Consider the following 13100-nt stretch of genomic DNA (forward strand, 5'->3'; position numbering starts at 1 on the left):
TATTCTAAAGTTTGACAAACTGATCCTCAGTGGTTTTTCATTAAAGAGCTCACTATGATAGCAGGGACTGTAAGACGAGTTTGTCTACATGGGCATGGTAAACACAGATTGTTTCAGGGGCAGAACTCTTAAGACTAAATCTTGTGGGCAATTATCTTAAAATACCCAGACAGGGTCAGTTTCGCTGATCGAGTTTTGTTTGTTTATATAAGAAAACGGTCTGACAGAGTTCATTGATAAATACACTACCGTTCCAAAGTTTAGGGTCACTTGGAAAATGTCCTTGTTTTTGAAAGAAAAGCAAATTCTTTGTCCATTAAAATAACATAAAATTGATCAGAAATAAAGTGTAGACATTGTTAATGTTGTAAATGACTATTGTAGCTAGAAAGCCCCTTAGAAAACCATTTTGCAATTATGTTAGCACAGCTGAAAACTGTTGTGCTGATTAAAGAAACAATAAAATTGGCATTCTTTAGACTAGTTGAGTATCTGGAGCATCGGGATTTGTGGGTTTGATTACAGGCTCAAAATGGCCAGAAACAAAGATATTTCTTCTGAAACTAATCAGTCTATTCTTGTTCTGAGAAATGAAGGCTATTCCATGCGAGAAATTGCCAAGAAACTAAAGATCTCGTACAGTGCTGTGTACTACACACTTCACAGAACAGTGCAAACTGTCCCTAACCAGAATTGAAAGAGGAGTGGGAGGCCCCGGTGCACAACTGAGCAAGAGGACAAGTACATCAGTGTCTAGTTTGAGAAACAGACGCCTCACAAGTCCTCAACTGGCAGCTTCATTAAATAGTACCCGCAAAACATCAGTCTCAACGTCAACAGTGAAGAGGCGACTCCGGGATGCTGGCCTTCTAGGAAGAAAGAAAAAGCCATATCTCAGACTGGCCAATAAAAAATATTAAGATGGGCAAAAGAACACAGACACTGGAAAAAGGAACTCTGCCTAGAAGGCCAGCATCCCGGAGTCACCTCTTCACTGTTGACATTGACTAGTGTTTTGCAGGTACTATTTAATGAAGCTGCCAGTTGAGGACTTGTAAGGTGTCTGTTTCTCAACCTAGACACTGATGTACTTGTCCTCTTGCTCAGTTGTGCACCGGGGCCTCCCACTTTCTATTCTTCGTAAGTTCTTTGTTTCTGGCCATTTTGAGCCTGTAATCGAACCCACAAATGATGATGCTCCAGATACTCAACTAGTCTAAAGGCCAGTTTTATTGCTTCTTTAAATCAGAACAACAGTTTTCAGCTGTGCTAACATAATTGCAAAAGGGGTTTCTAATGATCAATTAGCCTTTTAAAATTATAAACTTGGATTAGCTAACACAACGTCCCATTGGAACACAGGAGTGATGGTTGCTGATAATGGGCCTCTGTACACCTATGTAGATAGTCCATAAAAAAATCTGGCATTTCCAGCTACAATAGTCATTACAACATTAACAATGTCTACACTGTATTTCTGATCAATTTGATGTTATTTTAAATGGACAAAAAAAAACATGCTTTTCTTTCAAAAACAAGGACATTTCTAAGTGACTTTTGAACGTCAGTGTATGATGGCTGCAGAATCTAATACAAACATAGAGATCCTATTAAAATAGTAAAGGGTTATGTCATAAACCCTCAAAGTTCCAGAATGGGATGTAAATGACAGCCATATTAGTCAGGGAGAAATCCAAACCAGTCTAACTGGAATTAAATCAAATCAAATGTTATTTGTTACATACACATGGTTAGCAGATGTTAATGCGAGTGTAGCGAAATGCTTGTGCTTCTAGTAATCTTACAATTCCACAACAAATACATAATACACACAAATCTAAAAGGGGTAAATGAGAATATGTATATACAAATATATGACTGAACGAGGGGCATAGGCAAGATGCAATAGATGGTATAAAATACAGTATATGTGATGAGTAATGTAAGATACGTAAACATTATTAAAGTATAATTATTTAGAGTACATTGTATAAAGTGACTAGTGATCCATTTATTAAAGTGGCCAGTGATTGGGTCAAAATGTAGGCAGCAGCCTCTCTGAGTTAGTGGTTGCTGTTTGGCAGTTGAGTTGGCCTTGAGATAGAAGCTGTTTTTCAGCCTCTCGGTGCCAGCTTTGATGCACCTGTACTGACCTCACCTTCTGGATGGTAGCGGTGTGAACAGGCAGTGGCTCGGGTGGTTGATGTCCTTGGTGATCTTTTTGGCCTTCCTATGACATCGGGTGCTGTAGGTGTTATGGAGGGCAGGTAGTTTGTCCCCAGTGATGCGTTGTGTAGACTGCACCATCCTCCGGAGAGCCTTGCTGTTGAGGGCGGTGCAGTTGCCATACCAGGCTGTGAGGCAGGCTGACAGGATGCTCTCGATTGTGCATCTGTAAAGGTTTGTCAGGGTTTTGGGTGACAAGCCAAATTTCTTCAGCCTCCTGAGGTTGAAGAGACGTGTGGGTGGACCATTTCAGTTTGTACGCCGAGGAACTTACAACTTTCCACCTTCTCCACTGCTGTCCCTTCGATGTGGATAGGGGGGTGCTCCAAACTGCTGTTTCATGAAGTCCACAATCAACTCCTTTCTTTTGTTGAGATTGAGTGAGAGGTTGTTTTCCTGACACCACACTCCTAGTGCCCTCAACTCCTCCCTGTACCTTGTCTCGTTGTTGTTGGTAATCAAGACTACCACTGTAGTGTCGTTTGCAAAGTGTGATGGCGATTGCGTCGTCTGTGGACCTGTCGGGGCGGTATGCAAACTGAAGTGGGTCTAGGGTGGAGGTGATATGGCGGCAACACAGATTTGTACTTATGCAGGAAAATAAAAGGTAAAGCATGCGATATCAGAAATTGTGTCGTGATTATTTTCAACCTACAATATCGCCATATAAGGATCAGCCTCCCTGCCCCCAATCCTAACTTTAACCATTAGTGTGGAAAATACAAAACTGACCCAAGATTAGTGTCAACAGGCAGGGAACACAACATGTGAATATTGCCGAGAAGATACCCCCATCATGTATCACAGAGACAGAGCTGACACAGTCCTCAACATGGGAACTTTAGCTTTCCCTCTGCACAAAGTTGTGACCTGTGGTTGGTTCCATATAACAATGCCATTGTCGATAAAGAGCTTTTCAGAAGGATCTGATTTCCATCCTCTTTCCAAAATCAAAACAACCACCACGTGTTCCAAAGCCAACAGAACATCTGTGAGCTCACAAAGTGGTGTGTCTTACAGTGAAACTGTACTCCAAGGAGTTAATTGTACAAAAACAAACAGCCCACAGAAGAATCCCTCGTTAGTATGGTGATAAATACTTGTTACTACATCCAATAACTGTTTTGTGGTGGGCTCCTGGAAACAATCTTGTACGATCAGTTCATTTTATACCGACGAGCATGATTAACTCTGTCCAACTAGTGGAATAACAGCTGGCAGTAACTTAATTATCATGAATTATGATTGGTACCGGAAGGTTAAGGGAGAGCAAAAGTAGTGCACTATTATAGGGAACTAGGGTGCCGTTTGGGATGGGCCTAAGGAGTATGGTTGAAGCATTATATTCAAACACCACTTCAGAGTACCGACAAACAACTGAAAAGGCCCATGCAGTGAAATGTATCCCAAACAGGACACACTGTACCTCCTATGGTTGACATGGCAAAGAAAACCAACTTTTGTTTGAGACATTACCTGATTTGGAAAACCCCAAAACATTAGGACCGGAGTCAAATCATAAATACAGGACTCTTCCCATGTTAGCGCCACCTCAAGTAATGACTGCTTAAATAACACAGTGAGGAGAACATTTGGCTCCTGTGTGTTGTGATGCAGAACGAGACACAGGGGGAGAGGGAGAGAGAGAGCGCGAGAAGGGGAGAGAGAAAGAGAGAGAGAAAGAGAGCGAGAGCAAGAAAGAGCAAGAGAACACAGTCTGTGTTTAAATAGCAGTTTGTTTCCAGTGTGGCTGTCGGAGCCGTGCCGTCTAAGGGGAACAGGAAATGGTAGTGTCTGAGTTTCCAGAGCTGTGGGGGAACCTGTCCAAGCAGACTGTTTCATCATCATAGGGCTTTTATATAGAAAATAGCTGCTATTTCAGTCACTTCGAGGAGTTTGGGTAAAGATAGAGGAGAAACGGAGGCAAATAACCCACCAAATGATTATCTACAACGCTTGTGACATGTCTTTTTCCAGCTGTTGATTAGTTGAATGAATCATCAACACTTTCCAAGTCAAGCTGTGGTAGTCAACTACTGTGTCTGTGAAATCCGGCAATCTTGTTCATCAAAAGGTCATTGCACGCTGAGCAACAGCTCTACAATATGGTAAGATTCAGTGCAAGCATTCCCAATTAATAATCATAACAATACTCAACATCTTTAACAGTTGGATAATGAAAGTACTAAAAGTAAACTAAATCAGGGTCCTCTGAATGCAATGGCTGTTCCAAATACCAGCCTATTTGCTATGGGCCCTGGTCAAAAGTAGAGCACTAACTAAACTCAGCAAAAAAAAGAAAAACGTCCTCTCACTGTCAACTGCGTTTATTTTCAGCAAACTTAACATATGTAAATATTTGTAAGAACATAACAAGGTTCAACAACTGAGACATAAACTGAACAAGTTCCACAGACATGTCACTAACAGAAATTGAATAGTGTGTCCCTGAACAAAGGGGGGGTCAAAATCAAAAGTAACAGTCAGTATCTGGTGTGGCCACCAGCTGCATTAAGTACTGCAGTGCATCTCCTCCTCATGGACTGCACCAGACTTGCCAGTTCTTGCTGTGAGATATTACCCTACTCTTCCACCAAGGCACCTGCAAGTTCTCAGACATTTCTGGGGGGAATGGCCCTAGCTCTCACCCTCCAATCCAACAAGTCCCAGACATGCTCAATGGGATTGAGATCTGTGCTCTTCGCTGGTCATGGCAGAACACTGACATTCCTGTCTTAAAGGAAATCACACATAGAACGAGCAGTATGGCTGGTGGCATTGTCATGCTGGAGGGTCATGTCAGGATGAGCCTGCAGGAAGGGTATCACATGAGGTAGGAGGTTGACTTCCCAGTAACGCATAGCGTTGAGATTGCCTGCAATGACAACAAGCTCAGTCCGATGATGCTGTGACACACCACCCCAGACCATGACGGACTCTCCACTTCCAAATCAATCCCGCTCCAGAGTACAAGTTGTATAATGCTCATTCCTTCGACGATAAATGCAAATCTGTCCATTACCCCTGGTGAGACAAAACCGTGACTCGTCAGTGAAGGGCACTTTTTGCCAGTCCGGTCTGATCCAGTGATGGTGGGTTTGCACCCATAGGCAACATTGTTGTCGGTGATGTCTGGTGAGGGCCTATTGCGGACAGTCTGAGCACTGATGGAGGGATTGTGCGTTCCTGGTGTAACTCGGGCAGTTGTTTTTGCCATCCTGTACATGTCCCGCAGGTGTGATGTTCGGATGTACCGATCCTGTGCAGGTGTTGTTATACGTGGTCTGCCACTGCGAGGACGATCAGCTGTCCGTCCTGTCTCCCTGTAGCGCTGTCTTAGGCGTCTCACAATACGGACATTGCAATTTATTGCCCTGGCCACACCGCCAGTCCTCATGCCTCCTTGCAGCATGCCTAAGGCACATTCACGCAGATTAGCAAGGACCCTGGGCATCTTTCTTTTGGTATTTTTCAGAGTCAGTAGAAAGGTCTCTTTAGTGTCCTAAGTTTTCATAACTGTGACCTTAATTGCCTACCGTCTGTAAGCTGTTAGTGTCTTAACCCCCGTTCCACAGGTGCATGTTCATTAACTGTTTAATGTTCTTTGAACAAGCATGGGAAGAAGTATTTAAACCCTTTACAATGAAGATCTGTGAAGTTATTTGGATTTTTACAAATTATATCTGAACGACAGGGTCCTGAAAAAAGGGACGTTTGTTTTTTGCTGAGTTTAGATAAAAGGGTGGGTTGTGGGGCACAGTATATGTATAACCCTGCTTTTGAGAGCCGAGTAGACAGTTTTGACCCCCCACAGAAAATAAAGAGCATTATTTAGAGGTCTCTCTACATCAGATAGCTGCAAAAGATTAAACATGGGGCCCTGGATTAAAGTAGTGCACTATATGTGGAATAGCATGCCATTTGGGACATAGATTTGGAGGCTATACGGTAGATAGGAGCTGGCATGACATGTTGGGTCTAAGCCGCAGCAGATGTGACCGGACCCGTCCATCTCATCTCGGCTGCGTCCCAAATAGCCCATACTCTGGGCAAAAGTACTGCACTATGTAGAGAACAGAGTACCACTTGGGACACAAGCCTTCATCTCATCTCCCCTCGACACCATCTGCAGGGTATTAGGTCACCTCCACCCGGGGAGAGACGGGAACTGTTGCTAAGGGATCTCCAGGTCGGCCAGAGATGCGGCCATGCGAAAGGGTACAGGGTACGCACGTTAAACAATGATCAGGGTCATATTCATTAGTACACACCGTCGCAAAGCATTCTGCAATGGAACCCAAAAAACACGTTTTTAGTACTGGGCAAATCCCTCCCTGTTTCTGTCCGAATTCTTCCATTTTTGTTTATTTTTCAAATTTATTATGATTCATAAGAAAGTCTGGGAGTCCATTGAAGAACAAATGTAACACATAGGCCTATACGTTATATATAATTGACAGACTGACTATATTCATACTTAACTGAAATAGAAGTATGCCTATAAGACAATTACAGGAGACAGGGTATCCATGAGGGGGGAAAATATCAATGCCCTATTATTTTGTACTCCTGTAGTACTCAGGATGTTTCGGAGACTAGTGTTGACCTCATTTTGAATGTCAGCCGAGCGCTGCCTCATAAAAGACACACGCCTGTTGCATAGTCATGTCAACACAGCCTCACTCACTCTCCTACAGTCAGGCAATATAAAATGACTTACAGACCTGGGTTCAAATTGAAATCTTGATCATTTCCTTTAGCCTGCCTAGAGAGCAGGCTTTACACCAGGGGCAGTCAACTCAATTCAGTCGGACGATTTTTGTCTCAAGCTGATGGTCGGGAGGCCGAAACATAATTAAAATAATTTGTACAAAGCAAATTGACCACAAATAAGCCCAAAAATAGATCGTATTACAAAATAACATTAAAGACAGATGTCCTATAATTCAAAGAAGCCTTGGTGATTTACAGTACTTTATTTTGTTTTTTTAGCAAAAACCACAATCCTCTCTGGTTTACATTGTTGGGACTTTTCTAAAATCAGTTCCACGGGAAAAGGCCAGCTTAACCAAGCACAGATGCAGTATTTTAATTGATTTAAAATAGTATTTCAACCAAAGGTTGCGTATACACTCAGTTGAACTAGGTGCATAGCGTAGACCAGACATAAGCCACTATAGGGTTGATCTTTTGCAACCATGGCTTGAGCCACAAAGATCCTATAATTCAACACCATTTGATCAGTTTCTCGAAGGAAAATCTTCCCGACCAAGACGGATGTTTTTGTTGTTGTCGTCATCACGTTGCTAGGATGCCAAGATCCACTCCAGAGAGATGCAACTGGACCTTCGAGAACGTCAGTAAGTCAGTCCGTACTCATCTCATTGAGGCAGTTAACTTAATAGCCTGCTTCCTGTGTCGACTGGCCCAGCCAGCGCTCACAGTTTAACCGTCAGTCTGCTCTACTACTGGGACGTGGGGGAAGGAACTCCCTTTCAACACAGCAATGTGCTTCTGCTCCTTTAGCCATCTGACTCTAGCCACATGAACACATCTCTTGTGACTACAATACGACTCCCATGAATGATATTGCCTATGTGGTGACATACGGTATATATATATATATTTCTCTACTTTTGGTGAATATGTGGAGGCTATATATATATACTGCCATGTACAGTTTGGACTCTCGCATGTGTGACTTAGACATTAGAATTACAATCTTAAAAAGTTGAAGATCAAGCAAACCATAAAATCAATAGATTTGGCAAAAAAACAGCACAGTAGACATCCTGCAGGACACATTTTAACATGACAAATGACCCATAGCCTATCCAAAACCCTCTCTAAATGTCAAAGAAGGTCTTTAAAATGTTCTGAGCTACTTTGGGAGAAAAGCTAGGGTCTGGTTACTTACGCGACTGCTCTCCTTGAAAAGTTTAAAGCTCATCCACTTGGGCATGGTGTCTCTTTGCTCTGCTCTCTCGGTCTGTGCTGCAGAGTTAAGCTCAGTTCAAGCTCTTTCCTTTGATTGGCTGAGCCAGACAGGGAGACAGGCTGTGTGTTATGACCCTGTCGTCTCTACTACTCATAGAAAGCCTGTGGTTGAGGTCTTCACGGGTCCCAACCGGGTACGAAATCCTGTTGTTGACCCTCGACAGAAGGGCTTCCGTTTGATTGTCATTGAGTCTCGGGTCTATCAACTGTATATACCAGAGACCCGATGACAATCAAACAGGACCCAGCACGGACCAGAGGGGCAACGTTCGGGTCGGGTCCAGGTTAATCGGGTCCTACATGGACCCATGAAGACCTCTAGCACAGGCTTACTATGAGTAGTAGAGACGACGGGTCATAACACACTACTGCATGTGTGCACCCAACCAAGGATCAGCAGAGCCTATAGCATTTTTATTTCATGCTAATAAAGGTGAATTTATTGTCTTATAGAAGGCCTAGCCAACATATAAAGACCCATTTGTTAAGCAGAAGAGCATCTTGGGGGGTGGAGGGGGGGGTAGCAGCATGTGTGTGTTGTGGAGTGAGAAAGTGTGTGTCTGCGAGACAGAGGGAGGGTGTGGCATATATTCCTGCAGCACAGCTAAGCCCAAATGGAACCACAGCTGTCCTTCCTGCACACATACAGAGAGAAATAGACAGAACGAGAGAGACAGCGAGACAGAGAGAGAGAGACAGAGAGACAGAGAGACAGAGAGAGAGAGAGAGAGAGAGAGACAACCCTCATCTCCCATCCGAGGAGCACGAGGCCAGTCTCATGACTCGCGGAAACAGCGGTGGCGATTGGAGAACAGCTTCATTATAGGGTGAGCCGGGGATGAAGGAAGGGGATAATAGATTTGATTTAGTCAACGTACAGTAATGAAGAGAGGCACAGCCTTGGTTTAGGGAGTGAGCCGACAACACATCCATGTGATGATGTGCAGCATGAGGAACAGAGGACAAACACACCCGTGTGAACTGGTTTCCTAGCTGCTTTCTTTGTAATTGTTAGCCATATATACACTGCACATGAGTTTGAGACAGACGGCAGCAAGACAAGCCCAGGAATGGCAAATGGCACCCTATTCACTATACAGTGCACTCTCTTTGACCAGGGCCCACAGGAAATAGGGTGTCATTTGAGATGCAGCCTAGCCGTTCCATCTCCATGCAGGGAGAAAACAAATCCTCCCACAGTGACAGTCACAGCAGGGTGGTCGGGTGGGAGCAGGGATGTCGTGTCTCTCTGCGTCTGTGCGGAGTGGCTAACTGTCAGCTTGGACCAGACGACGAAGCTGGAAGGGCTTAGAGAGACCACAAAAGCACCAGGAAAAGAGTCATTTCCAAGACAAAAACAGTCTGTGGAAAAATTGACATGGCTCGCCCTGAGGAAAAAATATCAAGAGAGAGAAAAAAAAAAAACCTGACAGTCAGTCGGTGACACTTGGCGGCTCAAACGAGACCGGGTTTGGTGTTAGGAACTTATTTTTTGGGAATTCTATAGCCAGCCTTCCCTTGGCTATTCATAACAGCATGCAGCATTGGAATATAGCTTAAGGAAATTGCAATGAACTATAAGGGAGCTCCAGCACTGAGACATGTCTTTCTGTTTAAAGCCTTCCAAAGAGCAACAAGACAACCCTCCCACCTTGAGAAGGAATGAAATAATATTGTTTAGTTGCAACATCCTCCACCGAGAGAGAAAGCAACAAACACACTCGGCTGTTCCATAAACTTCCCTCAAATCACACCTATTCATCACAAGCTCAACGAGGATTTGCCTGTCACTCTGTTAGGGCATTTCTAGAGCCCAGTCTATCTTTCTGCTGTGTGTGGCAGAGTGACATTTAGCGCAGGGGCAAAGTGTGGGCGTACTGTGTGAAAAGGTCACAGGGCGTCACAATGGACTGGCCAGGCCACGCTCTCTCTCTCTCTGGCACCCTATTCCCTATTTAGTCCATCGGGCTCTGGTTAAAAGTAGTGCACTATATAGGGAATACAGTACCATTTGGGAGTTTGGGGATGCAGCTTCTCTCTCTCTCTCTTTCGTACACCACTCTCCACCCTCCAGAGCAGAGGGGAAAACGGGACCCCAGGCCAAGACACCCAAGCCTGGCTGCTCTCCAAGACAACAGAAGGCTGGAGGACCCAGCTGCAGTGGCGTTGAGCCCAGAGACAGAGGGAGCGGGTCATAGGGAGGGAAATCTTCCAAAAGTTAAGACAACAACCAGCTTCACAACAACGGTTGAGTTCCTACCCAACTACAATGCAGATAAGGCAGGAGTAAAGCCCCGCCTTATCTCAGCTCACTGGTCACCATGGCAGCACCCACTCCAGCAGGTATATCTCACTGGTCACCCCCAAAGCCAATTCCTCCTTTGATCGTCTTTCCTTCCAGTTCTGTGCTGCCAATGACTGGAACAAACTGCAAAAATCTCTGAAGCTGGAGACTCATATCTCCCTCACCAGCTTTAATCACCAGCTGTCAGAGCAGCTCACAGATCACTGCACCTGTACATAGCCCATCAGTAAACAGCCCATATATCTACCTACCTCATCCCCATACAGTATTTATTTATTTATCTTGCTCCTTTGCACCCCAGTATCTCTACTTGCACATTCATCTTCTGCACATCTACCATTCCAGTGTTTAATTGCTATTATGTAATTACTTCGCCACCATGGCCTATTTATTTCCTTATCTTACCTCATTTGCACTCACTGTATATAGACTTTTTGTTTTCTTTTGTTCTACTGTATTATTGACTGTATGTTTTGTTTATTCCATGTGTAACTCTGTGTTGTTGTGTGTCGAATAGCTATGCTTAACCTTGGCCAGGTCGCAGTTGCAAATGAGAACTTGTTCTCAACCAGCCTACCTGGTTAAATAAAGGTGAGATAATACATTTGAAAAACACATGACAGATCTTACAACCCCTGGATAGGTATTTAACATATCAGCTAAAAACATAGATAAAGCACTCTGACGCCCGACTGCACAGTCGATGACGTGGAACGCAACCACTGGTTGATTGACGCGATGCAATGTAGATGTGCAGGAACTCAACCATATTGTCCATCAGTCATGCGAACTACTGCCGGTAGCTAAATTTAACAACTAATTATGGTGGATGCTGTCACTACTGACCTACATAGACAACTCAAGGTAAGAGGAATTTTACCCAAACATGTAACTTAGATGAACACACCATTTTTTTTTTTCAAGAGCAAATTAGGAATCAAATGTATCCTTACATTGATTTCAAACAGTCCTTTGTATGTTGCATGAGGGCACATGCCTGCACAAAGCCTGAACAGACGTTTCATAAATTCACATGATTGTTGTTCCATCTACCCTACTGGGGAGCCTCAGCTCTAATGGCAGGTCACAGCCCCTGCTTGGAACATAAGAGAGGCCAGGGAAACCCCGATTGTCAATCAGCTGTCCATGGTGACCCACAGGGGGGGAGGAGCTAGGAAGGAGCCAATCAATGTCAGCATAATTTCAAAAAAGTACATATCAGATATTAAAGTCATTAATATTTCACACTTATTTGCTTGATATTGTGTATGGTAAATATTGAATATGTAGGACGTATTGCTGTGGGCCTACAGGGAATAAAGAAGATGTTTAGGGCTCATGTTCATAAAGAATCTCAGGATTGGAGTGCTGATCAGTTTTACCTTTTAGATCACAATGAATACTATGGAGATGGGGGACCTGATCCCAAATCGGTAATTATACTTGAGATGTTCCAGCAGATGTCCTCCTACCTTATCACTGTCCACAGTGTTCTGAGAAGTCCTAGAAGCGATGGAGATGGTGTCTGGCTGGCTGCTGCCGTCACCCTGGCTGTCTGCATCCTCACCAGCATCCCTGGATCCACACACACACACACACACACACACACACACACACACACACCAGTTAGAGGTGAAGTGACTTATCTCTGTCTGTCTGATGTTTCTTGAAGAGGATGTACAGTATCTTATCTTCAGCCATCCAGACCAAATGAAATAGAATGAGTCACACTGATCTATGAAATATATGAACAGAGATTAGACTAAAACAAATGTGGGAACTTTATTAATACACCTAGTGACAGTGTTGCTTACGTGGGTGCCTGCCATGGCCCGAGTGGATAGGGAGTAGGGCAAAGTTGCCCCTAGACACTGGTCAGTTTAGCATGTTCCCCACTAATGGTTAAGGTTAGGATTGGGAGAGAGGAAGCGGATCCTAGATCTGTACCTAGGGGAAACGTCAACCTGGAGCGAGTGCTGGGCCTACTCACCTCTTGCTGTTGTTGCGTGGCTTGGCCGGGGTTTTGGGCATGTGGATGGGCTCCTTCAGCGCCCCCTTGAGGTGGATGATCCTCTCCTGGATCACCTCCCGGATGTTCTTGATCCACTCCTGCTTTGCTTCAATACTGGACGCCTGGGGAGGAGGGAGACGCATCACATTGATTGATCTTTTTTTTATCCTCTGGCCTCTGGCAAGAGAAGGTGTTGGCATATAAAGAAGAGAATGACGCTTTCTGCAAGGCATGGCCCTTACAGACCCAGTCTTTAGAAAGGCTGTGTCACTTTTTCTATGGCTCCTCAATTAGTGTGGGTATGGCATTGTGATAAATGACCTAAAGCTACCTTTCACCCTGTACTGAAACTGATCCTGGATCAGCACTTCTACTCTGTAATGCTTTCGAGATCAGCAAGGAGCATAGACCTACCTTGAGGACAGTCTTGTTGTCAGATGAGGGGGTCCTTCCAGCCCACAGAGCAAACTTACAGGGGTCCCCTTCAATGTGCTCCGTCACGCCCAGCTCTGATGTCTGGATAATGGAGAAGAACAAAATGTCAAGTCTTGAACCTGCTTT

General features: G+C 44.2%; 1 protein-coding gene across 4 annotated transcripts in view; it reads right to left on the reverse strand.

Moving 5' to 3' along the window:
* Positions 1–13100, reverse strand: part of LOC110504150 (kalirin-like) — a 257148-nt gene that overhangs the window by 47739 nt on the left and 196309 nt on the right. For all 4 annotated transcript variants that reach the window (XM_036974283.1, XM_036974281.1, XM_036974280.1 and 1 more), the window contains exons 31-33: positions 12954–13055; positions 12519–12661; positions 12001–12103 (exon numbers count right to left, since the gene is read on the reverse strand). In XM_036974283.1, coding sequence (XP_036830178.1) covers positions 12001–12103; positions 12519–12661; positions 12954–13055 — 348 coding nt within the window. The remainder of the gene's footprint in view (positions 1–12000; positions 12104–12518; positions 12662–12953; positions 13056–13100) is intronic.

This window comes from Oncorhynchus mykiss, chromosome 3 (assembly GCF_013265735.2).
Source record: "Oncorhynchus mykiss isolate Arlee chromosome 3, USDA_OmykA_1.1, whole genome shotgun sequence".
Classification (NCBI taxonomy): Eukaryota; Metazoa; Chordata; class Actinopteri; order Salmoniformes; family Salmonidae; genus Oncorhynchus; species Oncorhynchus mykiss.